This window comes from Octodon degus, unplaced genomic scaffold (assembly GCF_000260255.1).
Source record: "Octodon degus isolate 3935 unplaced genomic scaffold, OctDeg1.0 scaffold00076, whole genome shotgun sequence".
NCBI classification, from domain to species: Eukaryota; Metazoa; Chordata; class Mammalia; order Rodentia; family Octodontidae; genus Octodon; species Octodon degus.
Window position 1 is genome coordinate 8,402,064 of NW_004524652.1, and position 23,084 is coordinate 8,425,147.

Consider the following 23,084-nt stretch of genomic DNA (forward strand, 5'->3'; position numbering starts at 1 on the left):
AAAAAAAAAAGAAAGAAATGCAGTCTCAGCCAGCTTTGGTGGTGCACACCTGTAATCCCAGTGCTCTGGAGGTTGAGGCAGGAAGATCACTGTGAGTTTGAGGCCAGCCTCAACCAGATTATGTGGCTAGATCGTCTTTTAAAAAACAAAAAGCTGGGGCTGGGGAAATGGTTCAGTGGGATAAGCGCTTCCCTGGCAAGTGCAAGGGTCTGAGTTCTATCCCCAGGTCCACCAAAAACAACAACAACAACAAAAATAACCAGACAATCAGCAACAGAGGTCTTTTGCAATCTGGAAGGGAACTGAGAGGAGGAGGGTGGAGGGAGGCGGGGGGTGGTGGGGGCAGAGAGAATTCAGTGTGTTGTGTCCGAGGTCCGGCTCCCAGGGGCTGGAGTCGCTTTGCGCTGAAGGCACCTACTGAAAACAAAAAGGCGACTTCACTGGGCCAGCACTCTGGCGTGGCTCACGGCCCTGTGCGTTCACACCACCCTGCCAGGGTCCAGACCCCTACTAAGGTCTTCGAGTTCTCACCCCAGAGCCACCGGCCTGGTGCAGCGGCCTTAGCCCGGCAGCCATTTCCCTGTGTGGCCGCGTCCCTGGCCTCACCCTCTGTCTCCCCGCAGGACGAGATCCTCCGCCTGCAGTCCCAGCAGAAATCTGTGCACGAGGACAGCCGCTCAGCGCTGAGGCAGCTGGAGGTGAGCAGGAGGGCCGTCCTCGCCATCCATCCATCCATCTGTCCCTCTGTCGGTCAGGCCTATGGGGCTCCAGGAGCAGGAGGACACCTGTCTGTGGCTCTGTGCACCCTGAAGGCCTCCCTGGCTGCGCCACCCCCACCCTTCTGGAGGCCCTCAGTAGTGACAAGGAGGAGCTGCTTCCTTCTTTCAGCACTGGGGATGGAGTGTGGGGTCTCCTACCTGCCAAGCACATGCTGGTCCACGGAGCTCCGTTCCCAGCCCTTTCTTGAGATAGGGTCTCCATAAATTGCCCAGGCTGCCTGAAACTTGTGCTCCTAGGGCCTCAGCATGTGCCACCACACAACAATTGTTATTATTGGGGCCGGGGAGATGGCTCAGTGGAATAAGCACTTGCCTGGCAAGTGCAAGGGCCTGAGTTCAATCCCCGGTTCCGGGAAAAAAAAAATTGTTATTATTTGTTGAGAGTCTCACTAAATCACCGAGTTGTCCAGGCTGGACTCGAACTTGCAATCCTCCTGCCTTAGCCTCCCAGAATACTGGGATTACAGGCGTGCACTCCACACCTGGCCTGCAGATGTAATTTAACAGAAGGGCTGTGTTGCTCTTGCTTTGGCCACTTTATTACCAGCTGAACAGATCTGTCAGCCTGGACATGGGCAGACCGTGGCTGGGTGCTTCTAGCTTTTTGTTTTGTCATCTTTAATGTGTGGCTTATGTTCCGAAGGGTGACATGTACTTGCAGCATAGCTGTCACAGACCTAGTCATCATATATACATTCCAGGCGGGAAGAAAGTGTAGGAAAAAGAAAAGAAAAGCTTCTTTCTCTTAAGGCTGAACCAACACTTCTGTGTTACCATCTAACTCACCATCCCCATTGGAGGAGAGGTTGGAAATAGGGTTTTTCTCTGGTCACGCCGGCGCCCACGCACTGTCAGTGTTTTGTCCTTAGGGATAATGGGAGCCCTGACAAAACTCGGAGCGTCTGGCCAGAGTCGTGTTCCATCCCAGCAGCTCCGGGTGAGGGACTGTGGACGGGATGGCTGCACCATCTCTGCGGGCCACCAGGGGGCGGCAGAGCACGCGTGGTGGAAGGAGCTGCCTATCCGAGATCGAGACTGCAGATTTGGGGTCCCACACCTTCTCTAGGGCCACCTAGGGTCCAGGCTGGTCCAGGCTCTTTCTCAGCTCGCCCCTGGCCTGGACCCTGAGTCCCTTGTGACTCTTGTCTCTCTGGCCCCGGGTGACCCAGGTCTGTCTATAGGCGAAGGCATGCACTGTCCCCAAACCTGCCCAGGTGCATGCCGCCCCGTGGGGGCAGAAGCACCACTGCCCAGGGTGGTCTACCGGAACAGTTACTCCCTCGCTGGGTGACTTCGAAAGAGTGGTGTGACGTCTCTAGCCTCAATTTCTTCATCTGTAAAATGGGAATTTCAGTCCCAGCTGTGACTTAGGTTGTATCGCTCCCGGCCCAGAGAGCTGGGAGAGGCTTTTATCTTTCTCATTTATTACCTAAGAGAGAAAACCTCAAATCCTCACCACCCTGGCACTGCCAGCCTCAGATCCCGGAGCTCCAGGAGGTTGAGGTAGGAGGATGGCATGTTTGAGCCCAGAGTGGGCAACTGAGTGGCCTAGCAAGACCCTGTCTCAAAGTAAAAGATAAAAAGGGGTGGAGCATAGTTCACTGAAAGCTGGGGCTTCGACCCCAGAGCTCAGCACACATGAAGTATATGCATGCCCATGAAACAGCATGTAGCTCTGTAGTCCTAAGTGTTCTTCCTTTCTTTTCTACTCTATTTTATTTCATTCTTATTTGTTTGGGAGTTTTTGAGACAGGGTTTCACTCTAGTTCAGACTGGCCTTGACCTCAGGGAGATCCTCCTGCCTCAGCCTCCCTGCTGGGATTCCAGGCGTGTGGCACAACTCTTACTTCAGTTTTTGAAAATGCCCATGGGAGATCATTCAGTTGGCTCCAGACCCTCAGAGGGCTGAAATCCGGCCGCCTGGAGCTGCATGGCAGAGGTCTGAAGCGTGGGGAACCCCTAAGGGAGGCTGATGGTGGCGCGGCTCTGTCCCCAGGACAAGCTGAGGAAGACCTCGGCGGAGGTGAGCGAGTACGAGAGCAGGTCCCAGGAGATCAACAAGACCTTGGACCGCCTCAAGAGGGCGGTGCAGAGCCTGTTTGAGAAGACCAACTGCGACGCCAGCAGGATCCTGGTGCAGCTTGGGGAGACCGGGAAGGTCACAGACACCAACCTGCTGCAGTACTTCGGTGAGCCCCGCTCCCGCGCCGCCCTGCGCCCCGCCCCTTCCCCGGACTTTGTACCTCGCAGCTTCCTTGCCTGGCTTTCTCCAGTCGTCCTGCACTCCCGGGGCTCTGCGCCGCCGCACGGCAGCCACGCCACACTGCACCCACCCCACCCCTCCTCCTACCCAAGGGCCTTTGCTGTTCCTGAAAGACCTGTCCTGCGCCCCGCACATCCTCATTTTCAGATCGCAGTTTCTGCCCTACCCGCAGGTGGGCCTCTATCTCCTGCCCCATCTGAAGCTGCCCTGTCACCACCATTCGTGGCAGCCCTAGGAGCTGACATTTCTGATCCCTCTGTGTAGGATGTAGGCTTCACACTTTCAATCTATGAGAATCCTAAGGACTAAAACCAAATTTCAGGTGCAAATAATTGTTTTGTTTTGGAGACAGTCTCACTATGTAGCCCATGCTGGCCTTGAACTCACAGTGATCCTCCTGCCTCAGCCTCCCGAGTAGTGGGCTCTGGACCATATGCCACTATCTGGCTCCACTGCAGATAAAGTACTTGTGGTCCCTGATTTTCAAATAAAATAACAGTGGCTTGGAGAGTGAAGACCAGTCAGGGTCATTCCCAGAGGAGTGTAGGGAACAGCATATCAGGCAAAAGGAATGGTGTAGGCTAAGGTGCAGAGGCTGGAGCAGAGCTGACTGGGAAAAGTTTCATTACCGCACCACTGAGACTTGCCAGCAGGGCAATCCTGCAGGTTAGGGCGCTCGTGTGGGCCTCTGGGCTACGTGCGAGTAGGAGGCGGGGCGTGTGGCCTCTGAGGCCCAGCGCTGCCCTGAGAGGGTGACTTTCGGTCTTGCAGCCACCATCGAGAAGCGGACCAACGACCTGCTGCTGCTGGAGTCCCACCGCCGCATAATGGAGGCCGAGGGGCCCGAGGCCGAGGCCCCGCAGCCCTTCATCAACCCGTTCTGGGTCGGCTCCGTGCTCGTCAAGCCCCCTGAGCCTGTCAAGGTGGTGCCCCCCGTGTTCGGGGCCGACCCCTTCAGCGAGCGGCTGGAGGACTGTGAGTTCTGCCGGCCCGGGGCCTGCCGGGTCTGCGGCACCACGCTTGCCCGTTTCCCCTGCAGGAGACCCCTTGGGAGCCCCCCTGCTGTGTGGTTGTCCCGTGCTATTCCGGGGAGACTGTCCCTGTGACTCAGCTACGGAGCTCTGAGCTTTATTCTGCTGGGCTATTTTCTGCAATTATGGCTGCCAAGCATTGCGGGGCTCACCTGTGACCCCAGAACTCCGGGAGGCTGAGGCAGGAGGACTGTAAGTTAGAGTCCAGCCTGGGCAGCTTATCGAGAGCATCTCCATTTAAAAAAAAAAAAAAAAAGGTGACAGCTGATCCGCGGCAGCTGGTGAGGTTCCCCCACCTCAGCACGGTGTCCCCAGCCCCTCGAGTTCCTATGAGGGGCTGGGTGCAGCTGTTGGCAATGCGGCCCTCACAGGGACACGACAGCCTTGCGAGCGCACGTTCTTAACAGCTGCACATCGTAGCCCCATCTCCTCACACTGTTCTCTGGGAGGAAACAAGTCAGTTGTCTGGGCATTTCTGGAAGGACAATCAGCCCGAGCGCCCCGCCAGAGCCCCAAGGGCGTTTCCCATGCCATGGTGGTCCCCGTCAGTCCGGGCTCCTCACCCTTCTCTCTCTGGCAGTCGATCACCCCCTGGAGCACAGCAGCCTGCGGCAGCTCGTGGTGGACACGTACCTCTCCAGGGAGGCCCGGAACAAGGAGCTGCACCCCGACGGGCTCTCCGACAAGAGCGACGAGCTAAGGCTCAAGAAGAAGCTGACGCTCTGAGACCGGCAGCCGCGTTTGTACCAGAGTGGAAAGAATAGATGTTTTGTTCTGCAAACTCTGGGCCTTTGCACGACCAGTGGTGGGAGTCCTGGGCGCCGAGCTTGGTGCGGGGCAAAGGGCCGGGCTCACAGCCGCCGCGGGAGGGAGGCATGGGCAGATCTGTGCTGTCCCTGAGGATCCCCGGAAGGTGACCAGCCTGGGCCCTCAGACAGTGCAAGGACTAGCAAAATGCCGAGGCTGCGTTGCACACCAAACACTGATCTGTTCTTAGTTACTAAATATTGGACTCACAGGTTTTGCACTGAGTTACATCCCCAGCCCTTTTTATCTTTTTAATTCTTATTTATTTGACTTCTTGAGACAGGGTCTCACTCTGTAACTCAGGCTGACCTCAAACTCACTGTGATCCTCTTGTCTCAGCCTCCAGAGTGCTGTCATTACAGATGTGCGTAACACCCCCGGCCCTTTTTATTTTTTGAGACAGGCTCTCAGTTGCCCAGGCTGGGCTCAAACTTGAAATCCTCCTGCCTCAGCCTCCCAGACTGCTGGGTCACAGGTGTGTGCCACCACACTTGGTCAGTATGCTGCTCCGGAGACCCCAGGGCCACACAGGGCACAGCGGGTGCTCACAGCCGGGTCTCGGGCCACAGTGGCTGTGTGTCTCCAGCGGGCGGCTGTGTGTGCTTGTCTGTGTAAATGAGTGGTGTCTCTCAGGGGCCAGGGGGTCACCCCAGAGCTGTGCACAGATCCTTCCCAGCCGCACTGTGTGATTTCTGAACCCCAGGATACCCTGCTTCAAGTTCCTTCCCAAGACCCCAGCTACAATCCTACAGCCATTCCCCCTCCCTTGGCCAATGACATGACTGAGCTGCGGGTCCCCAGGTCAGGGCAGGTACCCCCAGCCCAGGGCCTAGTTCCCAACTGTGCAGCGGCTGGGAAGACGGACAGACCTGTCCATGTATACCGGGTTGTGAGGGGCAGGAGGGTACAGGGTGCAGCTGGGAGGGAGCCTCTGGCCACCACTGAGCTACCCCTGAAGCCTTGGGCTCCGTCACGGCGCGCCCATCTGGGGACTCTGTCGCCACTGTGGGCCTGACTGCTGGGGCTGTAGCTCTGGTCACTGCAGTCAGGTCAGCTTGGGACCAGAAATGAGCGCCCCCGCCCCGTGGCCAGGAGCCCGTCTCTGCCCTCAGGAGCATGTGCACGCGCTGGCCAGCCATCCCTGGCCTAGCTCAGTTCCTCTGCAAGGGTTCCTCCCTGGCACCCCAGGGAAGCGGGTAAGGTGGGCAGCAGGGCCCCAGCCGCCTATGTGCAGTTCCACAACAGGCGCCTTGGAAGGCAGAGGACCCAGGTCAGGTTTGCCACATCCTGTTTATTTGACAGCAGCCCCGGATAAGGTTGCCAACCAAGCCACATTCCGGGTGGCCACAGAGGCAGAGACGGTGCCCATAACGCTCAGTCCTTCTCCTCGCCATGTGTGATGACATGCACCAGGTTCTTGTAGTCCAGGTTGCCCGTCACATCGGGCGGAAAGGCTGTGAACATCTGGTCGATCTGCGAACAGCCGTCAGGGGACGCTGGGGGCACGGGCAGGATGATCTGGGCTCTACATCTAGGTGTGTGCGTGTGTGTGCACGCGTACGTGTGCATGTGTCCCTGAGGCTTGAACCCAGAATCTTTGGTGGAGCTACATCTCTGGGCCATTTTTAATTTGGTGACAGGGTCCCACTGGGTCATCAAGTTGCTCAAGTTGGCCTCAAACTTGTGGTCCTCCTGCCTCAGCCTCCAGCACCAGAGTGACAGGCATCAGCCACCATGCATGGCTTATAGTTTTTCTTTTTTGCGAGTCAGGGTCTCACTATGTAGTTTGGACTGGCTCTAAACTCACTCTGGAGCCCAGGCTGGTCTCGAACTCTTGGCCAGCCTCCTGCCTCAGCCTTTTGCGTGATGGGATTACAGGCATGCGCCATACAATTTTTAATAAAGTGTAGAACTTGATGAAAACAGACTTCAGAAGTCCCAAGGCACTGTTTTAAATAGACTCATTAAGTCTAATTACTACTTTTGCCAGGGACCACGACTTGGCCCTGCAGCGCCTTTGGCAAACTGCCAAGCGGCCCTTCCTCCAGACACATTACTGTTGGCTGTTGAAAAATGCCTGCAACAAAAACACACTCTATGATGCCCACTGTAAGATCAATGGCATGGGGCAGCCCCTCAGGGCACAAGACACGGATGCTCTAACTCTTGCCTCTGCCTTGTGGGGAAGACAGAGTGGGTTCAAATTTTAGTGTTGTCATTTTTGGCAAGGACTTAAGCCTCCCCTGGCCTCGGTTGCTCCATCTACAAACTGACAGGGGCACCGGGCTCATGGGAGATGGAGGGAGTGAGAGTTAGTCAAGGGCCAGGTAAGCAGTGGCTGTTCTCAGTGAGGGCCGAGCCCGGCGTGGGTTTCGGGGAGCACCCAGAGGATCCCGTTACCTCCTCCTTGGAGAACCGCTCCGCCTGTGTGGTCAGCATCTCTCGGACGCTGTGGAGAGGAAAGCAGGGCCGTGTCAGGGATCGGGGAGGAGGAGGCCGGGGTCCCCTCGCCCCCAGAACACACTCACTAGTCAGCCTTCAGCACGCCTTTGCCTTCAGGGTCAAACACCTTGAACGCGTTGAGGATGGTCTCCTCGGGGTCCGCACCTGAAAGGGAGCCGGGGAGGCCTGGGCCTCAGGGAACCCTTGGCCCAACACGGGAGACAAGGGCTGGCCCGAGGCCGACAGAGTCGGGGGTTGGGTATTTTGATCCATGTAGCCCAAGCTGGCCTTGAACTCACGGAGATCATCCTGCCTCAGCCTTGGAAATACAGGGACACACCCGCTTTAGGAAGCCACATGTGGTGAGATCGGAATTGTGTTTTGGAACTTGCTAGGCATGGCCCCCCACAAGCGGGGCCTGCGTCCCCAACACCTGGAGAGCCACGCAGCGCCCCCCCCCGCGTCCTCTCTGCGCATGCGTGTGCACGCACACACGCTCCACGCACGGCTGCTCACGTGCGCCACACGCACGCATGCCCACTTACCCTTCAGCTTCTCCCCAAACATGGTCAGGAACACAGTGAAGTTAATTGGACCCGGAGCCTCCTTGAGCATTTCGTCAATTTCCTCATTTTTCACATTCACGCGCCCTGCGCGGACACGCAGGACTCAGAGCTGGGGAGGGGCTGTCGGGCCGACATTTGTCACCCATCCCGAGGACTCTAGTCCATGAAAGTCAGGGGCGGGGCGGGGGCAAAGGACTATGAGATGGCCCAAGGGGGTGGCGGTGAGTTGTCTTTAAAGCCGCGTCCTCAGAGCTTGACATCATTGGGCAGATTTACTATTTTTTGGTCTCCGGAGACAGGGTTTCCTTTTGAATTCCAGGCCGACCTTGAACTCACTGTGTAGCCCAGGGTTGGCCTTGAGCTCACACCAGCCCTCCTGCCTCTGCCTCCTGAGTGCTGGGAGGACAGGAATGCATTAGCACTCAGGCTAATTTTTGACTGAAACGTAAAGTGCTGGTATTGTAAATGAACCCTTCCTAGTGGGAAGCGGAGAACCTGATCAGAATCACCTGAGGAAACTTTTCCAATTACACCCGCAGTCGCCTACAGCATTAGCGAGTCTGGCACACCTGCTGTCCTGGCACAAACCCACGGAGCAGCTTTGTGGTCCACACACATGAAAAGGTGGCCCCTTCTTAAGTCAGTTTGTGTTTTAAATGTAAAAAGTGATAACTACAAACATGGCGCCCTGTGGAATTGTGCAGTGCCCAACCTGCGCAGCTGTTCATGGTGGTCTTGGATCTGAGGGTAGGACTTAGTGATGCTGGCAGTGATTGATTGGACATGTGCATTTTGAAAACTCGTGCACTCCTGCTCACGCTATTGAAATGTTAAATAAAGCTGAACCCAAAATAGAGTGACCTCAATTATTTGAGAAACCAAAAACAGGCCTAGAGAGACTTGGAGAAAAGACATCAAAATGTTAGCAGTGGACTGTAGCCTGCCTGCATGTTGTAAGTTTTCTGTTGTGAGCTGCCGCAGAATTCAAAAATTACACAGAAGCACCTATTTCTAAAGCTAAAGGAAAGATGTGAGGAGACTGCCCTTTCCCAACTCGTCATTTGTCTCAAAGGCTGGTAGGGGTTGGGCTCTGCTGCCGTGGCCTCCAACTGCTAAGGTTCAGGGCAGGAGACCTACATGGGGAGCAGATGGCGACAAGTGGGGGGCATACCCAGCGCAGCAAATGTGTCCCTCAGGTCGTTCTTGTCGATAAAGCCATCCCGGTTCTGGTCCATGATGGTGAAGGCCTGCGAAGGAAAGGTCGGGTCAGCCCAGGAGCTGCAGAGGGTCTAAGAGTGCTTTGGGGAGGAGGTGGGGTGTGAGGGTAAGAGCCAGAGATCAAAGCTGTGTGTGGGGAGCACAACTGTAATCCCAGAACTCAGGAGGCTGAGGCAGGAGGGTTGTTGTGAATTTGAGGCCAGCCTGGCTACACGGTGAGACCCTGCCTCACCCCCTGCCCAAGCACTCCCCCACACACACATGGATGAATGCTGGGGACATGGAGTCCAGTCACACCTCCCCAGTGGGCATGGGCAGGATGCCAGAGGGCTGTTCACAGGAAGCAGGGCAGGGGCATGGCTCGCTGGTGCGGCCCTGGGTTCCCTGGGTAGCCCTTCCACCTACCTCCTTGAACTCCTGGATCTGGGTCTGTTCGAACATAGAGAACACATTGGAGTTGGCCCCCTCTGCCCTCTTCTTGGCTTTCTTCGGTGCCTGGGGGAACAGTGGCAGTTAGAGGAGGCCCCTGGTGGGTGAGGGGGCCCAGGTGTGACCTCTCCTTTGATCCAGATGGCAGGGAAGTTGCAGTAAATGTCCTTTGCACATCAGCGGCAGCAGCGCAGACAAGAGCAAGCTCCCCTCTGCCCCACGCCCCTCCTCCCGACCTCACCAGCGAACGAACGCTCAAGCAACTATTCCATCGAGTGAAGGCGCTTATTACTGGCCCCACTTCCCAGGGATACAACTGTGGCTCGGAGAGGTTAGGTCACTGGCCCACGGTCACACAGCCACAGAAAAGGCAGAGTCCAAATGGAACTCTGATAGTCTGACTCCAAGAGTCTGTGTCCCTGACTGCTGACCCACCCACTGTCCCAGTGCTGGGGGCTCTGGCAGGGGGACAGCTGCCTGGCAATACAAGAGGAAAGGTTTTACATTTGCAAGTTCAAAAGGTGAAAAAAGAAAAGGAAAAAAAAAAAATCTTTTCCCCAGCTGCCCGGATGAGAGAAAAGAATTACAATTTGATTCTTAAAAGCGCTCGATCCCATTTTGCAAGCCCTGGGAGTTATTGATTCCTCAAGAGGTCAGTAGACAAGTCATAAAAAAGCCAACTCTTATTTTGTTTTTGTGATCTCCAGGAGCTGCTGTTATTTGTGGCCGATCAGGGCAACGACGGGCTCCTCCTCTAGTGCATGGCTGGGCCCCTCGCCCCTGGGGGCTGGAGGCCCCGAAGCCACCCCTGTCCCGCTCCACCCTGGTCCTGTTGGGCCCCAGCATCACTGTGGAGACTCACCATGGCGGCTGGGACCCAGCAAGGCCTCCCGAGAAGAATCCCACACGCCCCAGCTCTCCTGCGCCTGCAAACAATAAATACTTCCTCCCTGGGTTTAAAAATAACCCCATGACCACTTTTGGCCGTAATAGGTGAGGCGGACACCACCTAAGGCCCCCCCACCCCATGCCGTTCTTCTGAAGTAAGGGCTGCTCTGCTGGCTGCCACCGCTTCCCAGTGACACGTGAGACCCAAATATGCATTCAAGGTTAAAGAGGCCGCGGCTGGGTCATGGTCATGGGGAGAGATGCTGTGTGCTCTCGGGAGGGCGGCACTTGTGCTTGTCAATTTTGGGAGAGAAAAAGCAAGAGGAGACTGTGAGCCTTTTGGCAGCATCAGGCATGGGCAGACCCCCGGCCATTACACCAGCGGTCTGCTCCCCTGCAGTCACCCCCACTCCTGCCTCCCTTCTCTGCTTTGCCTTCTTCTGGAGCATCTACCTGTCCCCAGCATCCGGTGCAGCTCACTCCCTGTTTTTTTGGGTGCTGATGTCCAGTCAGGACCTTCCCAGGCGAGGTCCTCTTCCATTCTCCTCTCCAGCTCCTGTCTCCTGCCTGGTGCCCAGCAGCTGCTCGGCAACAAATACCTGCTGACTGACTAAAGAGCTGACAGCTCTTGCTTACCAAGTGCTTGCCGTGTGTCACACACCATGTAGGTGTGCTTCCTGCTCGTACTAAAAGGACCAACCCCCTGTGGGCTGGGGACCTGTGGAAACTGAGGCTAAGAGAGGCAAAGTGAGCTTCCCGGGGCCATGGAGTTCTGGAGCGGGAGTGGATGGGGCCCATTGCAGATCTGACTGAAGCCAGGTCTTATGGTGAGGAGGCTTCCTCCACAGGCTCAAAGCAGTCTGAGAGGAGGGTGGGATTGCTCAGGCAGGGAACTCAGGCAGGGCTTATCCAGGGGCTGCAGGCATGAGGCCTGAGCATCAAGTCCCTGCCTCAAAGACTATTTGCTCCCTCCTGGGGTGTGGCACAGGGTTTGGGGCCGCACTAGCACTCACATTCTGCAGGAGCGAGGGGGGCAAGTTGTGTGTGGGGGCTAACCCCAGGTGACAAAAATCTGACCCTCTTTAGTGGAGCTTCCTTGCCAGGGGCAGATGGATGGAAATAAACCAGTGCACAACCCCAGACCTTCCAAGCAGTGACAGACACCACGCAGAAATGAGCTCGCTGTGCATGGTGGTGACCAAGCAGAGCTGTTCCAGATGGGGTCCAGGTGTATATCCCTGAGGAAGGGACAGCAGAAACCTCCTGGAAGGATGAACAGAAAGGACCCAGAAGGATGGAGTTTTCAGAACGAAGAGAGAGAGAGAGAGAGAAATTTTATTAGGTTTCCCCTGGCTGAAAGGAGACGAGCTCCAGACCGGCCCAGAGGACATGGCAGATGCCACTCAAACCCTTCTCAGAAACAATCTCAATTTTGGGAGCCAAATCCAAGGGTCATTCGTTGCTGTGACAAATAAATAAATTAATAATAATAATAATAATAATAATAATGTGTGGCTATTTCCTCTCTCAAACCACAGATAGGGTGGGATTACTCTTCGAACGGAACTTCTAACAGCGAATGCTTCCCGCACGTGTGCACACATGCACGCGCGCATACATGCACGCGCCTGCAGAGACGAGCGCGCCAACGCATGCGCACACGGACAACACGCCAACCACAGGCGCAGACGTGGCGACAAAAGCAAGTCTGCGCATGCACCAACAAACGCGTAAGCCCCTGCACTCGCCGCCGTGCGTGTCGTGCGCACTTCCGTACACACGTACGAGCGTGTGCACAGAGAGGGCAAGGGGTCCTGTTTATTTTTATTTTTTCTTTTGTGGAACCAGGGTTTGAACTCGGGACCTGGTGCTTGCCAAGGCACTCATCCCACTGAGTTATATCTCCAGCCCTGGCTCGTGTTAAATGCGATCCTGTGCCAAGCCCACCACGGTGATCTCTCCCGCGGTTAGCTGGCCTGCCGCGGGTTTTCGTCCGCGTTCCCTGTCAGCAGTCGGAGCGCACGCAGCCTAACCGAGAGAGTGCCGCTGTCGCCTCGGGTGTGGAGAGCGCCTAGGGTGAGGAGCTGCGGTCAGGTGCACGGTGGCTCGAGCCCCACAGGGGCTGCGGGTGACTTTGTGTGTCTCCAAGAGGCACCAGCTGAGGAGACGCGTAACTTCGGGAGGCAAGGAAGAGACATTGTTCTGCTCGGGCGTGCGGGTTTCAGGGGCCCCGAATCACCCAACGCCTCGGTTCCTCATCTGGAACGTGGACAGCGTGACAGGCCCAAGAGGGAGGGCTGAGGGGGTCGCGCCAGCGCCGCAGCCTCGTGGGCTTGGGGCCCCACTATTGTACGCCGGGCCATGGGGTCTGCGGAGGGGGCTGGAAACCCAGTTTCTCCTCGCCCCTACTAATTTATTAGTACATTTTCAAAATTAAAATTACCCATGGGCTGGGTTATCTCCTCCCACAAGCCAGAGACAAGATTCTGGGAGTGGAGATCCCCGGGAGAATTTGGGGTTTGAGTCTGTGTAGACTTGAGAGGTGCTTTTCAGCCTCTGCTTCCAGAGTGCCTGGGGTGGAGGCAGGGGTCCCGTGGGTGCCTCCAGGCTGGTGGCCGAGGGCCCTCCCCTTGGAGTTCCCCTTTGCTGACCCTGGGATTCCTACAGCAGAGAGTGCACCCAGATCTGAGCACCGCTGGGCCCGAGAGTAAAGTAACTGCAGGATCGAGGCTTTCCGAAGGCAGAGTGAAGACCGGGCCTAGCAGAGGGCAACTCTGAGAACATTCATTTCCTGTTGCTGCTATAAAAAATATTATGGTAAACCAGCCGATTAAACCAGCACATATTTATTCTCTGACAGTACTGGTGGAGATCAGAAATAGCAAATGGCCAGAGGGGCTGTGTTCCGCCCACTGGCTCTCATGGGAATCCTCCTGCCTTTTCCAGCTCCCAGAGGCTGCCCACATTCCTTGGCTGGTGTCTGCATCATTCCAGCCTCTGAATCCAAGTGCTCCGATTTGTCTACTTCCTTCCCATCTTGTGAGGACCCTGTGACTGCGTTGGCCCTGCTGCCAAATACAGGATCATCTCCCATCTCAAGGTCCTGGAGACTTTGTGAGGAAGACTAGAATCCTGGGCAGGAAGACCGCTAGGTCTTCAAGGCCACTCTGCACTATGAGGAACTCAAGGCCAGCCTGAGCTGTATAGCGAGACCCTGTCATAACGCAAAACAAACCTGGGCTTGGTGGCTGTGCCTATAATCCCAGCATAGGAGAGGCTGAGGCAGGAGGATCAGTGTGAGTTCAAGACTAGCTTGAGCTACAGACTGTGAATTCAAGGTCAGCCTGAATTGTACAATGAGATCTTGTCTCAAAAAGATTTAAAAAAAAAAAAAAAAAGAACAACAACCAAAAAACAATTCACGCTGGTGTACACACTAAAGTATATTCTGACAAAATTTATGTACTCCAGGAATCAAGAGAAACTCTGATAGGCTTTAGAGGAGGAAGAACATAGCTCTGGTGAAAGAAATTGGACTTGTTCCATACTTCTTGGCAATACTGAAGGCAAGATCAGAGAACTTTGGGGCCAGGGAGATGGCTCAGTAGAATAAGCGCTTGCCTGGCAAGTGCAAGGATCTGAGTTCAGTCCCCGGTTTAAAAAAAAAAAAAAAAATCAGAGAGCTTTGACACAGAGGGGCCAAGTCTGCAAGGTATTAGTCACCAGTTAGATTTGGGAACGGGAGGAATATTGGGTTTCCTTGCTCCTCATGTGAATCTAATGTGGTAGCCCAGAGCTTTTTTGTTTTGTTTTGTTTTTTGCAGAACCGGGGATTGAACTCAGGCCACTGTGCTTGCCAGGCAAGTGTTTATTCCACTGAGCCAGCTCCTGAGCCCCTGCCCAGAGCTTTGTTACTGGACAAGCCAAGGTTTGAATCCATGCCAGCTATGGCACTTTAGGTAGACTTCACCTCTCTGAATCTTAGTTTTCTCATCTGTAAAATGGGGATAATGCATTCATCTAATTGGGTGGTCATGAAGATTACATCAGAAAGTGCATTAAAAGTGCTCAGTATTAATCACTGTGACTGGGGGGGGTTGTTTGTTTGTTCTTGGAACTCCCACTCGGGATGAGGTGATTTCTAGCTTTTTCCCAGATCTGGCAAAAGTAGTCTCATCAGGTGGCGGGAAATCTATGCCCAGGATAACCCTCTTTCCATTTGCCATTTATACAGCCACGGAGTGTTGTGGGGTCTTGGAAATTCATTCATTCATTCGTTCATTCATTCATTCATTCACTTATTTTTTGGGGCACATTTTGCTGTCCAGTTCAGGCTGGAACTGAACTCTGGCACTCACAGCAGTCTTTCTGCCTCAGCCTTCCGAGTGCTGGGATTGTAGCTGTTCACCACCGCGCCCAGGGTCCTTGGGATCAGTTCCCCTTCTGTACTTGTTGTGTCCAGCGCCCTTGCTGGACGCACCCTGCTTTTAATAGAAGAGGGGGCTTGGCCTGAGGGAGATGGGTAAGAGCTATCCGTCCCTAGAAACCTTGGAACTCTGCTCTGCAGATCATTGATCCTGCTGGCTTTTTAAAGTCAGTATTAGCATTTCAGTTCCCAAACAGCATCTGAATACATAGGTGTTCTGAGAAGCCAGGACAGCAGGGGGTGGTGACTCAGGGAAAATCAGGCCTGGAGGGTGAGGGTCCATGTGGAGCTTAAGAGCAGAAGCAGAAACAAAACCCAGTTAAGGCAGAATTTGAGATAATGAGTGAGAAATGAGCCTCTTGTGGGGTGAGGGTGTCAGTCGTGTGTCTGGATCTCAGGGCTGACGACTCAGGTTTGTTTGTGAAGATGCCGAGCCAGGTGCTTAGGGTCTGTGCCCTTCCTGTGTTCACACTCCGTGTTCCCTGCAAAGCAGTTAAGGGCTGGAGGTGTGAGTCAGCGGAAGAGCGCTTGCTTAGCATGGATGAGGCCCTGAATTCAATCCTCTGCACAGCCAAAAGAAAAATGCGTGCTGGGTGAATGAATGCATTCTATAGAACAGTTTTGGAAATGCATCGACTCAAAGGCTCTCTGCTCTTGTGGCAGCCAAATATCTCCTACTGGGAGCCTGGCATAGCTGCCTGGTGGTGTGTTTGTTTTGTGGTGCTGGGGATGGAACCCAGAGCCTTCACCCTAAGCTACATATCATCCTGACCATTTTTAAAATGTTGATAGGGTCCTGCTAAGAGTCACTAAATTATCTGGGCTAGGTTTAACTTTCAGTCCTCCTGCCTCAGCCTTCCAGAGGGCTGGGATTACAGAAATGCACAATCACACCAGCCTCATGCTTTGCTTGTAAAACTGAGATACACCCATAGTAAAGAGCACGTCATCTCCTAAGTGTCCAGGTTGATGACTGTTCATATCGGTGCTTACCATGTGACCCAAAGTCAGGATGTGGAACCTTCCAGCTCCTTGACTTTCTGTAACTGTCCCCCCCACACACACACCCCTGCAGTATCTCTAAAAGTCCCGACTTTCCAGCCTCTGGCACCATGGCTTGGTTTTGCTGTTCTAAAATTTCTTTCCAAATTAAACTTCTAACTCGTAACACCAACTTTCTAAATTTCAGTGATGGTTTTAGTACAGAATGATAGTATATTCATTGGGAGCATTGAAAGTTTAAGTTTCTTTCTATAAAATATAAATTAATATCTAAATCCCAGTTAGACATGGAAGATCAGTATTAACATTGGATTTTTGTGTTTTATATTTGTTTTAATGTTTAAATACAGATAAAACATTTAGTATTTGTCAACATGCTTTTACAAAAGTAAATCTTAAAGTACTAAACTTTATTCATATATTCTTATACTTTTTCAAATCACTACAAGAAACGACTTACATACTAAAAATTCTCTTAAAAACAAAAAAAATTAAACTTCTATTTTGGAATTTACCTAGAACTATAGACTTCAGCCCTAGCTAGCATCCATTTCTCCTGCTCTTTAACATTGTCTGTGGTCCCATCAGCACTGTCACTGTTGACCACACTTCACGTGACATTCAGATGCCACTGGTTGCCCACTCTGTGCCTTGTCTGCTCTAGGATCTAGTCCAGGACATGGCCTTGGATCTGGTCTTCCAGGCTTCTGTCTGTCACACACACCTGTTCCCACAGAAGAGCCTTTGTCACATTAATGCTGTCATTCCACACATACTCCTTCTCACATGAATGGCATCGTGTCACACACATGGGCCTACACACCGTGTCCCAGGGTTTTTCCACTCCTTGATGGGCCTTAGAGACTGCCTTGAAGTCCCTTGGTCCCCTCGATGGTGGTGGCTGTGTGGCCTTCTCTTTGCGGCTGAGCTGGGTCGTGATTCACACTCAGCACCAGCTAGGCAGGGCACCTGTAGTGACAGCAAAATACCACTGAACTTTGCGGAGAGGACTAGGTCTGTTTCTTTCAAGGGTTAAAGTAGCCATCATGAGGAAACTGGAGAATTAGGGGATGCGCTTGTGCTAGGTGGAGCTCAGTATAGAGTACCTCACAGAGCTGGCATCTTTCCAGCCTCCGGGACTTCCAGCCCTGCTAGGGGCTTTTTTTTTTTTGTATTTTAGGACAGGGTCTACAGGTCTACAGGGTTTACAGGGTCTCACTACATAGATCGGACTCATAGTGATCCACCTGTGTTCAGCCTCCCAAGAGCTGGGATTACAGGTGTGGGCCACCACGCCTAGTCTCAATCACACCCTGGCCGCTGCATCTGCCTAAGCAGGCACTTTAATACACTGAGCTATTTGGCTACACCTTTGCAGGTGTTTTTTTTTTCCACCTTTATTCCTAGAATCCAAGTCAAAGTCATTACCACCCTTATTTTCAGGAAAGGGAATCTTTTCCCATGTGGTGGTTTTGCAGGACGCAGCACCTGCGCAGGCGCGCTGGTATCAGTGGACTGAAGAGTTAATGTGGTAATGCGGTAACATTTAAGACAGAGCCTGGCCAGGCAAGTGTCCTGTAATTGCTCTCAGGCTCCCCTAGCATTGAAGCCACCAGTCAGCGTGTCTCGGTGTGAGGCCCTCCTAAGGAGGGCGTGGGCTCAGCTGTCTAGCTCAGAACAAAGGCATACCAGGCCCTGCCGGCCCTAAGCTGGTGTCTGACGAGCTGTCACCAAGTGATAGCCTATCTCCTTTGTCAGAGCCCCTGGCTGTCAGTGGGCACCTGCCAGGGGGGGAGGAGTCTTCTCTAGCTGGCCAGAGAGAGGGGTCAGTATTACATTAGGCACCCACTGTGTCCTGGTGGCCACTCAGGCGAGTGACCTCCGCCTCTATGACTTAGTTTCCTCTCTATGAAGTGGGTAGAGAGTGTTTGTTTCTTCAAAGAATTATTGTGAGCCAGGTGTTAGGGCACATGCCTGTAATCCCAGCTGCTCAGGAAGCTGAGGCAGGAGGATCACACATTCAAGGCCAGCCTCAGCAATTTAGTGAGACTCTGTCTCTAGATAAATAAAATAGACCATGGATGCAGCTTGCGGGCAGAGTGCCTGCTCAGCTTGCTTGAGGCTCTGGGTTCAGTGTCAGCACAGCGAATCATACTCCTCCTCCCCCTTCTCCCAAGCCCTGCTGTCATCCCCCTCAGCTGAGAACTCCCCTGGTGCCCTACTGCTGTGAGGGAAGCCATCAGCCCTGGCCTGACAGTGAAGTTCTAACCACTTGACCTTGATCTGCTGTGACTAAAAGCTGGGCTCCGGCTCAGCTGCCCTGCTTTCTGGCCTGCAGGGGCCTGGACAAATGACTTAGGCACATTAAGGAAGCCTCAGACTTTCCGTGATGAGCAGGGGACAGTGGTGCGAGCCTTTGGAGCCTGCCAGGTGCCGACATTTCCTGTGGTTGCTCCTGCAGAGGCACAGATGGCTTTGCACGTGCTGGGCATGGAGTACATGTGTGTGCATGCATGAGTGTGTGGTCAGGTACCTTTCCAGCTCACTTCCTCCGCCAGGCCCCCGGCAGAAGCCTTGGGGACAGACACTGAGCTGGCTATGTTCCCGTGAACATGTACCAAGTCCTGGGGGGATGTCACTGCTCGAGCTGGGTCCTTGTGGGTGCATAGCAAGCACTGGGGCAGACTGACCCTCCCACCACGGGCACCACCCAGCCACTGCCCACAACCTTACCAATTGATGTCTTCTAAGAAATCTAGTCAACATCTTTCCATTTCTATGGTTGCCTATGCTCAGTGCTGTGAAGGAGGCACTAATATGAGCCCATTTTCCAGATGAAAAGACTGAAGCCCAGAGACCAGCCATTAATCCCCAAGGGCATCTTTCTTTGGGCCAGGAGATCTAGCCCAGTCCTTACCCAGCCTCTAGCCTGGGAGCGTGGAACTGCAGCCCCAGTCAGTCAGAGAGCCCTTGGTGGCTTTTCTTCCAGGTATTTTTAGCCCCTGGGCACCTGGCTGGCCTCTGTGGGGGGCACAGGCTCCCGGATGATTCCATTTTCACTGGCACCCTTCAGATGCCTGTGGCTCAGCTGTTGTGCAGCGTGCCTGGCATTCCAGGGCATTGTCCTCTCCAGGCAGCCCGATGCCAGGAACAGCTGTGTTGGGCCCACCCCACTCCTGGCCCCCAGAGCCCCTCAATGGGGAACATGGCATGGTGACAGCCCTCCTGAGGGCCTGGAGCTATATAAAGGCCATGTGGCTGGCTTCTCAGTCATTTGACCTGGGCTCATGGGGTGAAGGACCTTTCAGCGCAACTTCAGCCAGCACCCAGCTTTGCTCCGCCGACAGGCACTCCTGGCCACGCTGCACAGGCCTTTGTGCTGGTTTTTTTTTTTTTTTAAATTTATTTATTTGTGTGTGTGTGTGTGTGTGTGTGTGTGTGTGGCCAGCTTAGCCCACCAGGGGGCGGGGCTGGCTGGCATGTGGTGCTGGGGGATTGAACCGCGGTCCCTGTGCTTTGCTAAGCGTGTTCTAAGTAGGTGCTTTAGACCACTGAGCCATCTCACCAGCCCAGGCCTTTGTGCTGTGATCCCACTGCAGTGCTGGACCTTGGCCCTTAGTATTTGGGCCAGAGCCTCTTTTGCTTTGGGGAGAGGGGTGCTGGACAGCAGGGTGTCCTGTGCATTGCAGGATGTTGTCAAGTGACCCCTTTGGCCCCCTTGGTCCACTGTCCCAAAAGTGACCACCAAAATTGTCCCAGATTGTGGCAGCTGTCCCCAGGGGACTGGTCTTGTTTTGAGGCTCACAGACCCAGAGAATGATGTCTGGGAGGACAGATAGGTCCTTGGCAGGGTAGGGGATGCGAGGGTGGGTTGGGTCACCCCCCTGCCTCCCATCTCCTGCCCCAGGTCTTGGGTAGGGTGGGGTCTGCAGCCAGCTGCTCCCCTCAGTAAACTTCCCTCTTTCCTGCAGAGTGGGCTGGGTCAGAGCCCGGCTTGAGCAGGTGTGTGCAGCTGGCTGCTTCATTGTAGGGTCACTGAAGGAAACGTTTGTTCTTGAACTCTACTCCTCAAGGGACCCCCAGCCGCCCTTGGATGAGAAGTCGGGATTTCTGTTCACTCCCAGTGAAGGTGGTGGGTGGTGGCTCAGCCCGAAACTGCCCCATCGGGTACTGCGAGTGCCAGGCCCTAGCCTGTCATCCCAATCAAGGTGACTCCCTCGAATTCACTGGACTCGCTTGTCTTCCCTCCACCCAGGGCCACAGTGGACATGCGGCCACCTTGTCTAGCCCTGTAACTGCTCACCTAGGTGACACCCGAAGCTGCCCTGCCTCATTAGCAAAGAAGGACCTTTGCTAAAGTCGCTGCATGCACTTTGAGATGGCAGCCAGTCTCTCAGCACAGGGACCCTGTCCCCTCTCTGGACCTCTCCACGGGGCTCAGCCAATGCTCGGCTCTCAGGAGCCCAGAACCCCTGGCCACACACAGGACTTCCCCCCCTCCTGCTGATGTCTCACTTCCTGTCTCTGTGGAGGAGCTCCTGTGCCTGGAGGCTGTCCCCCAAGGCCACCTAAGATGCCTCTAAACGTAGCCATGTGTCTCCAGGGCCCAAGTCTCACTCCATGGAGAATGGCTGGTCAGTGTCCCTTCGGTTCCTCTGTCCTCAGGCCCTTGGAGCCAGCTCTCCTGTTGTCTCGCTCCTCTCCCCCAACCCCAGCCCACAACTTCAGTCCAAGCCGTCGCTTCCTCTATATGCAGCAGTCAGCCGATGCACAGCTGTGTACTGAATGGCTGACTGAAAGAAGGCTCTGTGGCGTCCCCTGTATTCTGCCTTGTCTTGTTTGCTAGTGTTTCTTTTTCTAGTATTTTCTAGGACAGGAGCCGGGGTTTGGTCATCTCCGCAGCATCCTTAGTCCTGGCACGTAGGTCATCAGTGTGGACTTGTCCCATGGGACTAGATTCCACAGAGCCCAAAGGTGGCTGGGAGCAAGCACAGGACGCTGTTCTTCAGCAAGTGCTCTCGCCCAGTCCTAGGCGGCCGCGCCCATCCTCTCTGCCCACCCGCTCACCAGGGCTCTGCAGGCTCCAGCGAGGATCCGCTTGAGGAGCATGGCCTTCACGCTCCATCTCCTGCCCCAGCCGCGGGGCCAAGGTGGCTGTGTCCCTTCTCTTCCCCTCTGACTCCTGTGAGGCTCAGCAAGACGGCGTTGGGTTCAGTCATGCAGGGCCGTGTGCTGTGGTCAGTTAGCGCCGTCTGTCGTAGGTTCTGGCTAAAGGAACGGAGCCGTGTTTGCCATCTGCCATGTTGGTCTTCTGTCCTTTGCGGGTGTCCTCTGAGACCCAGGACAGAAAGCAGCTCTAGCCGTGTGTGGTGAGGAGAATGGGAGAGAATTTGCAGTGAGTCTCACATGGAGTGACAGCAAAAGCGAAGTTGGCCTCACTCTCCTGGGTGACTTTGATGGGGGAACAGGAGCCTGAGGGATTAAGGGCGAGGGTGTGCTAATACCTCTGTATCCTAGTTGGGGGCCAGGGGATTGCACAAAGGACAGAAATAGACAGAGGAGATGAGAAAGACAAAGAGGGCCGGATTATAGACCCCACCACGGAACGGAGGTGTGCGGCCAGCCAGGCTGCAGAGCTGAGTCACGGTGCCCCAAAGGGAACAGGCCCCGGGCAGGCCATGGTGCCATCCAGGCAGTGGCCAAAGACTGTCCTAAGGTGACCGACAAGCACTGAGACACAGGGAGGAGCAGGCCGGTTTCAGTTCCAAATGGAAAGCTGGGACTCTGGGCCAGCGAGGGTGCTCTGAGTGGCAGGTGGCGGGAAACCCTTAGCAGCAGCTTAGACATCAGGAGAGGCTGTTTTTCTTCTGATGAGGAGTCTGGGAATTGTGTGGGTCCAGGGTGGCAGAGCAAGTGACTCTCCTAGCTTTCCTGTCATGCTCCAAGGTGGCACCAGTCTTGTTCTCCACGCTCACAGCAGAGGGTTTCTCTGCACAGGTCTGCTCTGTCGGGGAGACGGTGGCTTCGGAGTGGGAGCCAGGCCTCTCCACTCACAGCCCAGCCACAGTGAGGCGCCCGCGTCCACAGCAAGCCTGGCCTACCTTCTTTCTCATGAAAGCCAAGTCCTGAGCACAGAGTTCTGTTAGCAAGATCCAAGGTGGCGGATGCATTTGGGGCAGCCAGGAACTAAGGTCTGCTCTAACTGCAACTGAGGCAATATATGTGGTGCGTAACAAAATGTCCTGTAACAGAAAGTGTCCCCAGGCACTGAGAGAGTCTCGTTCCAAAGCTCCCTTGAGTGCACAACTTCTCAGAGCTTTCACCAGTAGTGATGACCATCTCCTGAATAATTGTCACTTTCCAGGCTCTGCGTCAATGACTGTATTTTTATTATCTGATTATGTCCCTGTCATAACTATGGGGCAGAGGAAGGAGAAACCAAGTAAGGGGGCAGAGCCAGATTTCAAAAGGGGGGCCCTGATGGGCATGGTAGTGCATGCCTGTAATCCCAGCACTTGGGAAGCTGAGGCAGGAGGATTGCCAGCCTGGGCTACAAAGTGAGCTCAAGGCCAGCCTGCACTGCATAGAGAGATCTTGTCTGAAAAAAAATAAATAAGTAAGTAAATTGGGGCCCCAATTCTACACCCTAGTGCTTTACTGTTTTCTGCAGAAGAAACCATAGCTAAAACAGACAAATGACTGCCCTCTGGGGAGATGTTTCTCCAGAGCTGAAAGCCTGGAAAGTTCCGTCTTCTCTTGCTATCTCCCCCGCCATCACCACCACCACTAGCCACTAGGAGAAATCAGACCACTAAGTAGATTCCTCAAACTGCTATCTGCTTTGGCTACTTTTTCCCAGCACTCTTGTTGCTCTCTAAGTGCTTAACTGCAGGTTGTTTTGAGATAGGGTCTCACTCTTCAGTTCAGGCTGTCCTCAGGCTTGTGGAGGTCCTCCTGCCCCAGCTTCCCAATGCCCATCTAGAGCACGCACCACAGTTTTGAGCCAGATATTTGCGTCTGTTTCTACGTTGAGCTCCGAGGGCTGAAATTTGTGTCTGTTTTCACTGCTGTGTTAACTCCCTGCATCTAGAACCATGCTGGACATGCTAAACAGTAAGTACGCGGGAGCAGTGAAAACTCTTGCACATTTGTTAAAGGATGCAAATTGGTTTTATTTATTTTTTAAATTTTATTTATTTATTTATATGTGTGTGTGTGTGTGTGTGTGTGTGG

At 54.2% G+C, this 23,084-nt stretch overlaps 2 protein-coding genes and 1 long non-coding RNA gene across 3 annotated transcripts in view; 2 read left to right on the plus strand and 1 right to left on the minus strand.

Moving 5' to 3' along the window:
- The window catches only part of Ccdc63 (coiled-coil domain containing 63), a 34,101-nt gene extending 29,225 nt beyond the window's left edge, over positions 1 to 4,876 (plus strand). Inside the window, exons 9-12 of the mRNA XM_012515748.2 lie at positions 624 to 698; positions 2,776 to 2,968; positions 3,814 to 4,017; positions 4,654 to 4,876. Of these exons, the coding sequence (XP_012371202.2) occupies positions 624 to 698; positions 2,776 to 2,968; positions 3,814 to 4,017; positions 4,654 to 4,799 (618 nt within the window). The 3' untranslated portion in view covers positions 4,800 to 4,876. The remainder of the gene's footprint in view (positions 1 to 623; positions 699 to 2,775; positions 2,969 to 3,813; positions 4,018 to 4,653) is intronic.
- A 1,275-nt stretch (positions 4,877 to 6,151) lies between these two features.
- Positions 6,152 to 10,479, minus strand: Myl2 (myosin light chain 2). Its single transcript, XM_004635916.2, has 7 exons — positions 10,398 to 10,479; positions 9,512 to 9,601; positions 9,060 to 9,135; positions 7,868 to 7,972; positions 7,409 to 7,487; positions 7,281 to 7,329; positions 6,152 to 6,353 (listed from the first exon to the last, which is right to left on the minus strand). The coding sequence occupies exons 1-7, from the start codon at positions 10,398 to 10,400 to the stop codon at positions 6,255 to 6,257; spliced, it is 501 nt and encodes a 166-aa protein (XP_004635973.1). The 5' UTR covers positions 10,401 to 10,479; the 3' UTR covers positions 6,152 to 6,254.
- Positions 10,480 to 10,676: 197 nt separating this feature from the next.
- LOC111817981 lies at positions 10,677 to 11,827 on the plus strand. Its single transcript, XR_002822069.1, has 3 exons — positions 10,677 to 10,753; positions 10,977 to 11,087; positions 11,510 to 11,827. It is a non-coding gene; the product is annotated as an uncharacterized LOC111817981 (long non-coding RNA).
- Positions 11,828 to 23,084: the final 11,257 nt, after the last annotated feature.